We start from the raw sequence: 12,612 nt of genomic DNA, 5'->3' as shown, positions 1-12,612 counted from the left end.
TCCGTTCTCCAAGCGGTCACTCAGCGCTGCCGCCAATTCAGTAGTGGGAATCGATTCATTGTTGGCAGACTGTCGGAGGACTTCAAGTGAGTTAGGCGGATGAAGCTTGATGAATTGGTCTTCATCGTCAGAGGTCTGTGATTGAGCCTTTCTTTTCATCGATCGAGGATGCTTGCGAACAATGCTCTTCTTTCCAACAGAATCCTTGTCCTTGGGATCCTTCTTTCGAAGCTGTGGCCAGCCAAGTGGGCGAGGCGCCTCAATGTCTACAGGCAACCTATCGGTGAAGATTATGGTGCAGGTGTATCTTTCTCCGGTCTTCTTGGCAGCCTCGTTTGCAAGAAGACTGGCCTTGAATTTAACATCCTCCGGCTTCTGGGACTTAGCAACAGGGTCGTAATAGATGGTTCTGAGAACGATCTAGGCTGCCCAGTCGAAGTCTAGTTCGGAAGCTTTATGATTTCATCATGACAGGTACCGAATGTGTGAAGAGATGTACCTCGACGTCTCGTAACGAATCAGAAGCCCGCTGGCTTAGTAGTTGACTGACCACCACATAGTAATTCACTTGGAAAACATACGGGCGCTAACAACACAATATGATATCTTTCACGAGGAGTAAAATATTCTAAATTTTGACGATCTTATTGAAACAGTTATACTACTCAACTCTCTTCACATGAGAAATATCATCCACACCCCTTCCCCTCTCTACCTTACTCTTGACAATCCCGTACACAGGGATTTCCGAAAGCCCAGTAGCGATATGATTCAGCGTTGGCAGTGTATCCCAAGTCCCAGCCGTCAAATTCAACTCAGCACTGCTTCCAGCCAAAGTCTTCTCAACCTTTCGAGGGGTGCTTTCCAAACCATCTTCAATCAATACGGGGTATGCTGCGTCGGGAACACCGGGATTGCCGACGGAGGGGACGTAACGGTAGATGAGTTGGCCTTGCTCCTCGGGTAGTGGCGGAGCGCCTGGTGGTCCTGAAAGCTTAGGTGCGCCATTGGTGCCATTTGTATGACCGTTGGACTCAGCGATATTGTTGATCGAGATATCGACAAATTTGGTTCCGCGCCAACTGCATTGGACGTTTGTAGCAGCTTCTTTTTCCTCGACGTCAATCTCACAGTACAACTTGGGCATACCGAGCTCTTCCCTGCCAGAAATGATAGGGTCCGCGAGGTTCTCCAGAAGAATAGCCAAGAAAGATCCATAAATCTTACTTCCATCCTTCTTCTCATACTGAACGCCGTGGATCCAGAGACCGAAGTATCTGTATCCACCACCACCTAGCCACTTCATACCATTCAGCTCTGTGCATGCAAATGTGGCCTCGGCAACTGTACCAGGCTTGAAGAAGCTGAACTGTCGTGTGGGGAAGAGCGTTTTGAGGTATGTCGCGGAGGACTTGAAGCGGACGGAATATGTGGTAAAGGTTGAGTTTGCACCGTCATGACGACGGCCGAGAATATCCTGTCGAGGACTCGGAACGGGACCGAAGGATAACGGCGACTTCCAGTGAAGGTTCTTGTTTTGGGCGTGTAAATGATCCTTGAGTTCCTTGGTAGAATTGTGCCACTCATCGTGGTTGAAGTTATAGTCGAGAAACTGGTAGACTAAACAGTCGTTAGTTATGGTCTGATTTTTGAAGAAAATAATGGACTACTTACTGTTGAACTTGGCTCGCTTCTCGCCGTGAAGATCTTCTCCCGCCATTCGAGTGAACTCTTGAACCTTATGGGCCCTTTCATCGCGGACCTTCTCGTAAAGAGATAATCGTGATGGGATGTCATCTGGTGTTGTGCCGAGGGGTAGTAAAGCAGCTAGTGAAGCCGCGTCCTCGATTGCGATACCTCCACCCTGCCCTTGGTCTGAAGTTGTAATTGTTAGTAAGATTACCATGGAAAGGTTGGATAAGCTTACGAGGCAAGAATGGATGAGCGGCATCTCCAAGGAGGACCAGCTTTTCCTTATGCCAGGTTGGAATTCGGTCCATATCCAAGAGAGTCCAAAGCTTCAGCTCATCGGCATCCACCAGCTCCAATAATGCTTGGACTCGCGGCTCGAAGTCCTTGTAGACTTCTCGTAACAATTCCTTACTGCCACCATGTCCCCAACCTATTCCAGAAATCAGTGAAAGGTCCTTCGAACCCCAGCACATATAGAACTCACCAGCGCCCTTGTTTGCCCCAGCAGAAAGCTCGCTAGGATGAATAGCGACGAAGTTCATGAATGTGTTGTTAGAACAAGGATACATGATCAGTCTTCGATCATCGCCCATCCACATAGTCATGAAACCTGTGCGCTCGGTGAAGACCTTGGCTGTTTCATTTTTTCGGATGACATCGTGAGGGACTAAGAATCTGAAAGCGCTCTTTCCAGAGCCGAAGGGTTTGATATCTGATCCTGCAACGATATTTCGAGTTATCGACTGGGAGGTATTAGCAACATTCAGAGCTGAGGGGACTTCGTTTGACTTACGCTGACACCATCGGCACCGAGAACGAGATCTCCAGATACTGAGGTACCATCTTCGAACTTAACGGTTGCCGTTGAAGGATCGACATCAACGACTACGCTGGATGTCTTAAGAACCGCTGGTGTACCGGGGCCTTCGGAGGTTGTGGCCAATCGTTTAAGCTCTTCGTGAAGGCGGACACGGTGAGACAGCATCCAAGGCTTGGAAATAATTAGCAAATACCCGAACACCGGAGAGATCGAAACCCACATTTTCCCAAATCGACAAAGGTCCTGTCAAGTTCATATCAAACTTGGTCTCGCCAGTAGCAGTATGTTCGCAAATCTAGACCAGTCAGCCACCTTCCCATCCCTTATTATCCGATCACTTACGCCTTCAACAGGGTTGGCACCAAAGGTCTCAGGGTAAACCCCAAGTTTTCGAAGAATACCATGACAATTTGGTGCAAGATGAATAGCTGCACCGACTTCCCTTGCCAACTGTGATCTCTCGAATAACTAAATTTTGTAAGTACTGGTTAGTGATGGTAGAATAGACTTTGACGTACCGTTACATGGTGGCCTTGTTTGCGTAAACCAAGTGCCGCGGTGAGTCCACCGATGCCTTCACAAGGTTAGTTGGCGCTAAATTTTGGCTGATCCCTGTACTCACCCGCTCCAACAATCAACACGTTCAAAGGTTTCGCTGTGTCTGTCATGATTGCCACAAACAACTTGATTGGCAAATAATGGTGACAACTTCAATAGCAATCTTTGAATATTACTCAGTTCCTACTTAATATCCAATTCATCCACTATTACCCACCATCAAAGTGTCCTCCCACGGACAATATTTCCCCCAGTTGTCCGTCCGCGCTCGGGTGTCGGCCCCACGTAACCGAAACACCACAGGCTCGGAACCCTCCACCCCAAATTGAATTGGAGCCAACCGAACGATTCGGGGAATATCGACAACGGAGAATAGCGCGGTTGAGGGGAAGATATCCACTAGGAATCGAATCAAAATGGCTATGAATATCATCCCCGACATGGCTTTTTGTTGTGACAAGGCCATCTCATTTTCGCGCTACAATCATCGTCAAAATGCCTAACCCTATCAAGGAAGACATCCATACCGTGGACGAGGAATCATTTCCTTACATCTTTGAGCAGAACGCTACTGTTCCTCTCAAGGCAGGAGATGGACTTGTTCGTCTGAACGTCTATCGTCCTAAGGGCGTTGATAAGGTTCCCGTTCTTGTCACATACGGACCTTATGGAAAAGACATTTCCTATCAAGAGTAAGTCTGTCATCAGTTATACCACAGAAATTTCAACTGACATTTTCAGCTTCCACCCTAAATCTTTCAGCGAAGTAAACCCCCAACATAAGTCAGAACATTCAGCATGGGAAACCCCAGACCCAGCTTTCTGGACAAAGAACGGTTACGCCATCGTCCGAGCCGACGAGCGTGGTCTTGGCCAATCAACCGGCAAGTTGGACACCATGTCCCGCGGCACCAGCGAAGCCTTCTTCGATGTCGTCGAATGGGCCGCCTCTCAACCTTGGTCAACTGGTAAAGTCGGCCTCCTAGGCATCAGTTACTACGCCGGCAGTCAATGGCGTGTGGCGGCGCGTAAACCTAAGGGTTTGAGCGCCATTGTGCCTTGGGAGGGCATGTCGGATTATTACCGGGATAGATGTCGCCATGGAGGTATTCTTTCAAACGCATTTATCAAATTCTGGTGGAATCGACAGGTCATTACGAATCAGTATGGTCGACCTGGTAGAAAGGCGAGAAACTGGGGCCCTGATACTATCGAGGGTGATTTATCTGAAGAGGAACTTGAGAAGAATCGACAGGATCAAACGATTGATAATCAGGCCAATCGATTCCGAGACGACGCTTATTATGCGTCTAAGGAGTACGACATGGGTGATATCGAAGTCCCTCTCCTCTCAGTAGGAAACTGGGGTGGTATTCTTCTCCATCTTCGAGGCAACATCGAAGGTTACATCCACGCGGGATCCAAGTTCAAGTATCTCCGCCTTATTACCGGACGTCACGACCTTCCCTTTTACTATGAAGAAGAAGTGGAGATTCAGCGAAGCTTCCTTGATGCTTTCCTCAAAGGAGAAGACCGAGTTGGTTGGTCGCAAGAAGGCAAGGTAGCGCCTGTTAGTCTTGTTCTGCGAAAGGGTAACGTCGGCTTCAACGATGCGGAAAAGGAGAAGGTCTATCCTCGTCGAGAGGAGAGCCAGTGGCCTCTCGCTAGTACGCAGTACAAGAAGCTTTTCCTCACACCGGATCAAGGACTTAGTTGGGATGAGCCTACCACGGAGCGCAAGAAGCTGTCTTACAAGGCCCTTGGCACATTGGAAAACCAAGAAGTCCTCCAGTTCTCCACGCCCCTATTCGAGTCAGAGACCGAAATCACAGGCCACATCGTCGCCCACTTAAACGTCTCCGTCTCCCCTGACCCATCAGGTCCTACACCCAGCGACATCGATCTCTTCGTTACACTCCGCCACATCGACCCCTCTGGCCAAGAAGTCTTTTACACTGGCACAGCAGGCGATCCTGTACCCGTAACAAAAGGCTGGCTGCGTGTATCCATGCGTAAGGTTGACCAAGAACACCCGAAGCATCGCGAGTGGCTTCCCCATCGTAACTACACTAGCAAGGATGTTCTTCCTGTGATACAGGGTGAGGTTTATACGGTTGATATTGAGATTTGGCCTACGAATGTTGTGGTTGATAAGGGTGGTAAACTTGTTTTTGAGGTTTCGTCTGGCGATACCCAAGGATCTGGCATTTTCCAGCACAATGATGCTGTTGATCGGTAAGTTTACGACCTACAGAGTTTGTGATGAGTATGCTAACGTTGATATAGATCGCCCGAAATCTTTCAGGGTCAGAACCACATTCACTTCGGTCCTAGACAGCAGAATTACGTTATGCTTCCTGTGATTCCCAACTAGATAGTATTAGAAAGTCTTTGAATAAATAGAGAAGATCCTTCATGTCAAGCAAAAAGCAACATATTATCGTATGGGACGTATTAGAGCTTGTGTATATACATGGTATAGCTTTCCGAGACGTAGTCCAACGGTCCAATATTAATTCCCAACTATTATTCCTCCAATCTCTATCCTATCAAGCCATCCCGTAAACTCTATAGCATGTAAACGGCGGCGACAGCAGCAGCAACAGCCATACCAGCGCCTCCAACCTTATTGGCAGTAGCTCCAGAAACAGGAACCTGAGCGCCAGGGGTAGAGGCGGGTCCAGAGCCAGCGCCAGAGCCAGTAGGCATAGCAGCACCAGAACCACCCTCAGTATTGGACACAACCATCAAGGGCTTGCCGGTGCAAGAGACCTTGGGAGGGTCGGAGCGAGTAACCATATCGGGGGTCGTGACGGCCGAGGGGCAGCTGCTGCAAGTGACAGTTGTTGATGCAGACTCAGCAGCATAAGCTCCTGAAAGGACTATAGGGTATTAGAATGGGTTTTGGGGGATGTCTGAGAGTAATCTCCTCTTACATGCAAGGCTTGCGACGATGTAGAACTTCATGTTTGCTTTGGGTATCGTTTGTTAAATGAGTGCGTAAGGAGTGAGTGACTGGATTGTTGTAGAATAACAAAGAGCGTCCAAGGAGGTCAAGATAAGGGGGAGTATTACAATTAAGAGTCTAGAATATCGAAAGCTAGAAACAATCATTTAAGTCAAACTGCTTATCAAATCCCACACATGACCATTCCCCTATTGTGTTCCCCTATTGTGTTAATTCCAATGCCGCGGTATTCGGCATCCGAAATGTTTCGGCGACGGAAAAATTACCAAACATGCTCAATCCAACATTTCATTATTGCAACCCAAACTAACAAAGAGTCAAAGACACGTTTCTCTTGACAAAACTATTGACCTGACTACCCCAGATCAGCATTCCCAATCTCACTATCGTGGCCGGATGGTGCATATCCCGAATGGTGTCTTATAAGCCGTGCACTAACACTCAATCGGTTATAGCCTACGGAAAGTCTACCATCCGAGCCCCACTATCAAATCCAGACAAACAGATCATCGTCAACGCTAGATAAACACTGAACAAATCACAGTTGATAGTTTTAACACTAGGCAAATCACTGTCAAAGCTAGAAGAGAACGGGTTCAAAGTTCCCGGGAGAGGCGCCCTGGCGATCGTTTGGCACAGACCCAATATGGCAGTGCTCCAAACATTTTGGGGGGTAATGACGTCTTCATCCGGCAGATATCTATGAGTTGTTTTGTTTTGCGGGGAGACGTTTAGTCTTAGGGCTGCGACGGCGCTCTTTAGTAAGGGTCAATTAAGATTGCATGTTTCGGCAAGATCGGGTCGGATATGGAAGATGCCGAGAGAGGAATTGATGGTTGTTAGTTGAATCATGGGGAAATGAAGCTGTGGCGATGATATGGGAGTCACAGGCTAAGTGATTGAGATTGGTGTTTGTAATCGTGAGCACGACATGCCATGATAACTTTAGATAAAAGGCCTACATCTATCACCAATCTAATAGCCTCTTCACCTCAACATCATTCCTCTTCACCTCATCTATCAAACTCTAATCTTAATCACCTACCTCTCTCTACCTTATACATTAATCAACATGTACTTCTCTACTTCCCTCACTGTCGCTGCCGCTGGCCTTGCCGCCGCTGCCCCTGCCATCCAGAAGCGCGACTCTGGTATCAACGACGGTGTCATCCTCAACTATGCTCTCACCCTTGAGCATCTCGAGAACCAGTTCTACCTTCAGGGTCTCTCCAACTTCACCGAGAAGGACTTTGCCGATGCCGGTTACGACTCCACCTTCTACAACAACATCAAGACTGTCTCCAGTGATGAGTCTGCTCACGTTGACTTCCTCACCAAGGCTCTTAAGGGTATGTGACTTGTAATGATTTGATGATTGAATGATTACTGACTTGTATAGCTGCTGGTGTTACCCCTGTTGAGAAGTGCAGCTACTCCTTCGGTGTTACAGACGTCGAGTCGTTCCTTGCCACCGCCTCCATTCTCGAGGGTGTCGGTGTCTCAGCTTACCTCGGTGCCGCAGCCGATATCATGAGCAAGACCTACCTCACCGCAGCTGGCTCTATCCTCACTGTTGAGGCTCGTCACTCGTCCTACATCCGCGCTGGCCTCAAGCAGGTTCCCTTCGCCCAGCCCTTCGATGCTCCCTTGACCTACAACGAGGTCTACTCCCTGGCTTCGGGCTTCATCACCTCATGCCCCAAGTCCAACCCTGCCCTCCCTGTTAAGGCTTTCCCTGCCTTGACTGCTACCTCCTCCAAGGACAGCATCAAGACTGGTGACACTGTCACTCTCAAGACCCCCGGTACCACCGTCGAGGCTGCTGATGGCCAGAAGGTCTACGCTGCCTTCATCGCTGTCACTGGACCCACCTTCGTTGAGGCCAAGCCCGTTGATGGTGGTTTCTCTGTTGAGATTCCCGAGGGCTTCGCCGGACAGACCTATGTTGTCCTTACTGGCTGCAACGAGGCCGTCTCTGACGACACCGTCGCTGCTGGCCCTGCCATCATTGAGGTGAGTTCAAATATTTCAAAGGCCTACAGGATTGTAAACTAACAAAAAGCAGATCTCCAGCTAAATTGATAATACACATAGTGTTTTGATTGGACAAATTGGACGAGGAAGGAGAAGTGGAAGAAACATGTAATAGTTTCCCTCATAATATTCTTAATACATATTTTATCACCCGTATATCGCGGTCTCTATCTAAACTAGACTTTGATACCGTGAAACATGGACATCCTGAAACCATCCCCCTACGCAGCAGCTACTCCCAATGTCCTTGGCCAAGTTCCAAACGTAAACTGACTATTACACATATTGGTCAACTCCCAATCCTCAGCCTTAAGCTCACCGTAGATACCCTCATCCTCCTCATCCCCAGCAGCACCGGCCACAAACATAGCCGACATGAAGTGATCATCTGTGCCGTGCGCATCCCGATAACAAGGATGCTTCATCAATCTCGTCATAGCCCTTCTCAGTCTTGGTCCGCTGTTATTTTTGATCACGTCCTCAACCGCCTGGCGAAACTCCAAAGCCCACGACTCAGGTGGCTTCTCTTGCGCAAAGTTATCCGAGTAGTAAACAATCGGCGCCCAAATATTACGGTATAGGTTGTGTACCGCGCCACCGGAACCAATTATCAGGTATCCTTCTTTTCTGAGACAGCGCAGGGTTGCGCCGACGCGCATGTGGTAGTGTGGATCGAAGCGGGCGTTCATGGAGATGAGGGTTGTAGGGGGACAACCTTTGGGAAACATGCGGATGAGGATAAGGTACGTGTCGTGGATCCATTCAAAGTTTGGATTGGCTGAAACGTTGAAACCGGCGTTTTTGAGAAGGGAAATACACTTTTCGCCAGTTGGTAGATCAGGAACGAGTTCGTAGTCGACGTATTTTGATGGGTGGACGTATGCGACTGGGGATTTGCCTGGTTTGGGGTTCATCGCGACTTCCATGCGATCTCCTTCAGCGTCCCAATGTGCGCCCTAATTTGTTAATCAATTGAGGTTGATAATATGTCAGGGTATACATACCATCATGATCACTCCCTTGATCTTGTTTGCTAGGGCTTGGTCTCCGGCTTTCTTCCAATAATCGGCTGAGTCGGATTCCTCCCCTAGCATCATGGTTGAGCCATGGGAAAAGAAGTGAACTGGTGCTAGATCGGCTTTCATCGTGTTAGCCAGATTATGATTCTGGATTATCAAAACCTACCCATATTCAGATTCAGATTGATTGATATCTATATCAATTGACTGTCAGCCAAATGCAACTGTAGGGTGGGTATTGAGGAAGGACTAATAAATCATCGGGATGTGGGGGACAGCCCGACCACCCTCGCAACTGCCGCCTTAGCACCCATAGCTTCCTACTAACCCGAGATACGCGCCACCCCCGCACGATCCCAGGGTCCAGGCTCTTTCCCCTTGATGTTACCCCGGATATCGTGATATATCCGACCCGAGGAAAAAACCACGATTTCCCCTGCATTTTCCCTCCTTCTCCTCCACGTCCCGAATCTCTGCTCCTCTCCACTTCCAACCAGACTAAAGCCATGTCGACAACGACTCAACCGGGCATGTTCCAATGCGGTTCGTGTAAGAAGAACTACAAGCGTCTTGATCATCTAGCTCGTCACGTGCGATCCCGTAGGTCTCACCATCTTCGATCTTGGCCTTCGGTAGTTGAATGATTGGTTGGTTGACACGCATCATAGATACCCAGACAAAACCTTACAAGTGCCATGTGTGCCCAAAGGCTTTCACAAGACCGTTAGTCTCCTGCACAATGCTACATAGCGCTGACTAACATATTGTCCAAGGGATCTGCTCAAGAGACATGTTGCTGGGCACGGCTCTCAGGCTGGGGACAGCGCTGCGTCAGACCAACCCCGGTACATGCCGGGAAGGGTAGGCAAAGCTTGTAAAGCTTGTTCGTCGAATCATTTGCGTTGTAGTGACGAGAAACCTTGTCGGAGATGCCAAGAGAAAGGCATTGAGTGCAAATGGAACGACCCTATGGAGTTGGATGCAGAGTATGCCTCTTCTGAGGATCAACAGCAGGATGACTCTATGTTCTCACAGGATAATGGATCATCTTCAATGGCTGGGTTCCCAGAGCAGAATAGTATCGGGTCGACGTCTGCTTCGTCGGTCATGGGTCAACAGTCGCTGGATATCTTGACGCCTCAGACAACACAAAGTCTTTTCCAAAATCTCGGTAGGTCTTGCAGGTCATCATACATATTCTACCACGCTGACAATAACCAAGACCCATCCTTGAATCCCGCAACAGATCCTCTCTTCTTCCAATTCCCTGACCTTAACCTCCTCTCAGGCGGATGGGGTTCCACCAATACCAACGACGTCGATATGTTCTCCTACAACGAGCTCGACGATATAGACCTCCGCTTTCTCGATTCATATAACACCAGTATTCCCTTCGAGATAAGAAGTATCCAACCAACGCCACGAGGCGCCCAAACACCACGTGCCGCCTCGCATACCGACCCTGGTGAACCAGCTGCTATGTGCACTGAAGCCTTTCAAAACTCCCACTGGAAGTTCAGACCCAACGCCAAGGACCATGCTGGTGCTGAAGAACACAACCTTGCCCTTCCTGCTACAGACTCTGCTTACCCTTCACCAGAGTCTGGCGTCGCTTTGGACTTGAACACGAGGGTCACTTGTGCCAAGTTGGAGGGCCCTGCAAGAGACAGGATTCTAATGATGGTTGTTAGCAGCTGTCGCTCAGATCATTTGTCCAAAGCAGTTGCTTCGTTTCCTTCCGCCGAGCTGCTCGATACATTGCTTCAGTATTACCTAACCTCACCTGTTTCGCACGCTACGGCTTTCATCCATGCAGCATCGCTCAATCCCAATGAGAAGAGACCTGAGTTAGTCGCTGCCATGGCTGCTTGTGGAGCGGTTTTGACTTCTGACCCTGCCTTATCTAAACTTGGCTATGCTATTCAAGAGTGCCTTCGGATTGCTGTGGCTAAACATGTAAGTTTACTTTCACCTATTAGTCTTCTGAAACTGACAATTGCCTAGTGGGAGCGTGACAACTCTATGGTGCGGGACCTTCAGCTGACTCAAGCCTTCCAAATCATTCTCGAAATGGGAATCTGGAGTGGTCTTCCCAGAAAGGTTGAGATTGCGGAGAGCTTCTTCCACCCTGTCCTTACCATGATGCGTCGCGCCGGAAAGTTCAAGAGGTCTGCATACTCTGATCACAAACCTTCCAGACCCCGACCTGCGTCACGAGAGGAGTGGATGAAGTGGGTTGAAGATGAGTCTTTCAAGAGACTTGCCATGAGAATGCTCTCCCACGATGCAAACGCTTCCATGGCTCTCATGGTCAGCCCATCGGTCTCGTATGCCGAGGTTCTACTACCTTTGCCAGGACATGCAGACTTGTGGAATGCCCCGTCCCCAGAGCAGTGGAGCTCATTGATGGCCACTCGTGAGAACAGCGAACCACTTTACGTGGCCGATGTTGTTGATGACCCTGATGTCTTGAACAACTATGCGGGCTCGGTAGATGCATACGTGGCGATCCTAGCCGTCTTGGCGTGCACGTGGACTATGTGCTGGGAGTATCTCCAAATCGCCTCCCTGCAGCGATCAAAGCCACGACGATGGAATACTCTAGTTACTGAGATGCGGAAAGATGAGTTGGTCAAACTTATTGGTCATCTGAAACTCAGTCTGTCAGCCGAGGCCTCTGCAGACCCAGAGATCCAAATGCGTCTTGAACTGTCTCTGCTACATCTCCAGATGCCTTTTGAGGATATTCAAATATTCGCTGGTATGGAAGGTACTGAGCGTGCACGCGCGGTATACCCCATGGTTCGCGACTGGGCTAAAAGCGAAGCCGCCCGACACACAATCTACCACGCAGCCCAAATCGTCCAAATGGCCAAAGACGCCCCAAGAGGTTCCATGCGCGGCCCCATGGCCATCATTCTATACCACGCCAGCTTAGCGTTCTGGGTGTACGGTCTACTATCTGACCACTCGCGTGCCTTGAGCCAGAACGTTTATCTCGACGATGCAGATAATATTTCGCTACAACGATTCAAGGGTTTCGGTCAAGGACAACCATGTATCAGATGGCGATCGGAGATTGAGGGGCAAGGTGAAATTATGATGAGCGTGTCGTTAAGTCAGCCTGATAAAGTTATGGAGGCTGTTATGGCGGTCGTGAGAAGGAATTTTGCGGGAATGTCGACGCCACATCTTACGGAGAAATTGGTGCAGCTTATGGCGGAGTTGGAGAATTCGGCGAAGAGGAAGTTGGATGCTTGATACCCATATGTAATATTGTAATCGACGTGGCTTTTGTGGTAGCGACACAGGAGGCCTCCAAGAGTACTCAAGAAGTACCGTAGAAACTCATGAGAATGGGAACGCCCTGTGAATACAATTTGCTTCTTAGCCTATAATTGATCTAAATTAGGATAAGGATTTGACAAGAGCGGTAAAAAAGCCCTTTTATACCAAAAGATATATCCACAGGGCGTTCCTAATCTCATGAGTTTCTACGGTATCACCGCGAATACTGAATT

The 12,612-nt window shown here is 48.9% G+C and overlaps 5 protein-coding genes across 5 annotated transcripts; 2 read left to right on the top strand and 3 right to left on the bottom strand.

Moving 5' to 3' along the window:
- Nucleotides 1-661: 661 nt before the first annotated feature.
- On the bottom strand, nucleotides 662-4,141 carry B0J16DRAFT_363390 (uncharacterized protein; the record flags this gene model as incomplete). Its single annotated transcript, XM_046129875.1, has 9 exons — nucleotides 662-1,620; nucleotides 1,675-1,875; nucleotides 1,928-2,122; nucleotides 2,177-2,435; nucleotides 2,486-2,683; nucleotides 2,733-2,807; nucleotides 2,855-2,980; nucleotides 3,145-3,167; nucleotides 4,129-4,141. 9 exons carry the CDS (start codon nucleotides 4,139-4,141, stop codon nucleotides 662-664), a joined length of 2,049 nt encoding a protein of 682 aa, XP_045980992.1.
- Nucleotides 4,142-5,481: 1,340 nt separating this feature from the next.
- On the bottom strand, nucleotides 5,482-6,158 carry B0J16DRAFT_343888 (uncharacterized protein). The gene is made up of 2 exons (XM_046128121.1): nucleotides 6,007-6,158; nucleotides 5,482-5,952 (listed from the first exon to the last, which is right to left on the bottom strand). Exons 1-2 carry the CDS (start codon nucleotides 6,035-6,037, stop codon nucleotides 5,639-5,641), a joined length of 345 nt encoding a protein of 114 aa, XP_045980991.1. The 5' UTR covers nucleotides 6,038-6,158; the 3' UTR covers nucleotides 5,482-5,638.
- An 881-nt stretch (nucleotides 6,159-7,039) lies between these two features.
- B0J16DRAFT_343886 (ferritin-like domain-containing protein) lies at nucleotides 7,040-8,320 on the top strand. The gene is made up of 3 exons (XM_046128120.1): nucleotides 7,040-7,387; nucleotides 7,438-8,051; nucleotides 8,104-8,320. Exons 1-3 carry the CDS (start codon nucleotides 7,111-7,113, stop codon nucleotides 8,113-8,115), a joined length of 903 nt encoding a protein of 300 aa, XP_045980990.1. The 5' UTR covers nucleotides 7,040-7,110; the 3' UTR covers nucleotides 8,116-8,320.
- B0J16DRAFT_306422 (Extradiol ring-cleavage dioxygenase, class III enzyme, subunit B) lies at nucleotides 8,294-9,277 on the bottom strand (the record flags this gene model as incomplete). Its single annotated transcript, XM_046124796.1, has 3 exons — nucleotides 9,258-9,277; nucleotides 9,077-9,210; nucleotides 8,294-9,028 (listed from the first exon to the last, which is right to left on the bottom strand). Exons 1-3 carry the CDS (start codon nucleotides 9,259-9,261, stop codon nucleotides 8,294-8,296), a joined length of 873 nt encoding a protein of 290 aa, XP_045980989.1. The 5' UTR covers nucleotides 9,262-9,277.
- Nucleotides 9,278-9,552: 275 nt separating this feature from the next.
- On the top strand, nucleotides 9,553-12,550 carry B0J16DRAFT_343884 (uncharacterized protein). Its single transcript, XM_046128119.1, has 5 exons — nucleotides 9,553-9,691; nucleotides 9,760-9,814; nucleotides 9,865-10,262; nucleotides 10,314-11,047; nucleotides 11,096-12,550. Exons 1-5 carry the CDS (start codon nucleotides 9,598-9,600, stop codon nucleotides 12,350-12,352), a joined length of 2,538 nt encoding a protein of 845 aa, XP_045980988.1. The 5' UTR covers nucleotides 9,553-9,597; the 3' UTR covers nucleotides 12,353-12,550.
- The last annotated feature ends 62 nt before the right edge of the window (nucleotides 12,551-12,612 follow it).

The sequence above is a fragment of the Fusarium flagelliforme genome, assembly GCF_020744385.1.
Source record: "Fusarium flagelliforme strain FIESC 12 MPI-CAGE-AA-0113 chromosome Unknown B0J16scaffold_5, whole genome shotgun sequence".
Classification (NCBI taxonomy): Eukaryota; Fungi; Ascomycota; class Sordariomycetes; order Hypocreales; family Nectriaceae; genus Fusarium; species Fusarium flagelliforme.
Note: the sequence above shows the minus strand (reverse complement) of the source record. Positions and strands in the feature narration are given on the sequence as shown.

What these genes read in the sequence shown, in the direction of transcription:
- B0J16DRAFT_343884 (XM_046128119.1), top strand. Translation starts at nt 9,598, where the DNA reads ATGTCGACAACGACTCAACCGGGCATGTTCCAATGCGGTTCGTGTAAG. An exon ending in AGCTCGTCACGTGCGATCCC is followed by an intron (nt 9,692 to 9,759) that starts GTAGGTCTCACC and finishes CACGCATCATAG; the next exon opens with ATACCCAGACAAAACCTTAC. An exon ending in AAGTCTTTTCCAAAATCTCG is followed by an intron (nt 10,263 to 10,313) that starts GTAGGTCTTGCA and finishes ACAATAACCAAG; the next exon opens with ACCCATCCTTGAATCCCGCA.
- B0J16DRAFT_343888 (XM_046128121.1), bottom strand. Translation starts at nt 6,037, where the DNA reads ATGAAGTTCTACATCGTCGCAAGCCTTGCAT. An exon ending in CATCGTCGCAAGCCTTGCAT is followed by an intron (nt 5,953 to 6,006) that starts GTAAGAGGAGAT and finishes AATACCCTATAG; the next exon opens with TCCTTTCAGGAGCTTATGCT.
- B0J16DRAFT_343886 (XM_046128120.1), top strand. Translation starts at nt 7,111, where the DNA reads ATGTACTTCTCTACTTCCCTCACTGTCGCTGCCGCTGGCCTTGCCGCC. An exon ending in CCTCACCAAGGCTCTTAAGG is followed by an intron (nt 7,388 to 7,437) that starts GTATGTGACTTG and finishes TGACTTGTATAG; the next exon opens with CTGCTGGTGTTACCCCTGTT.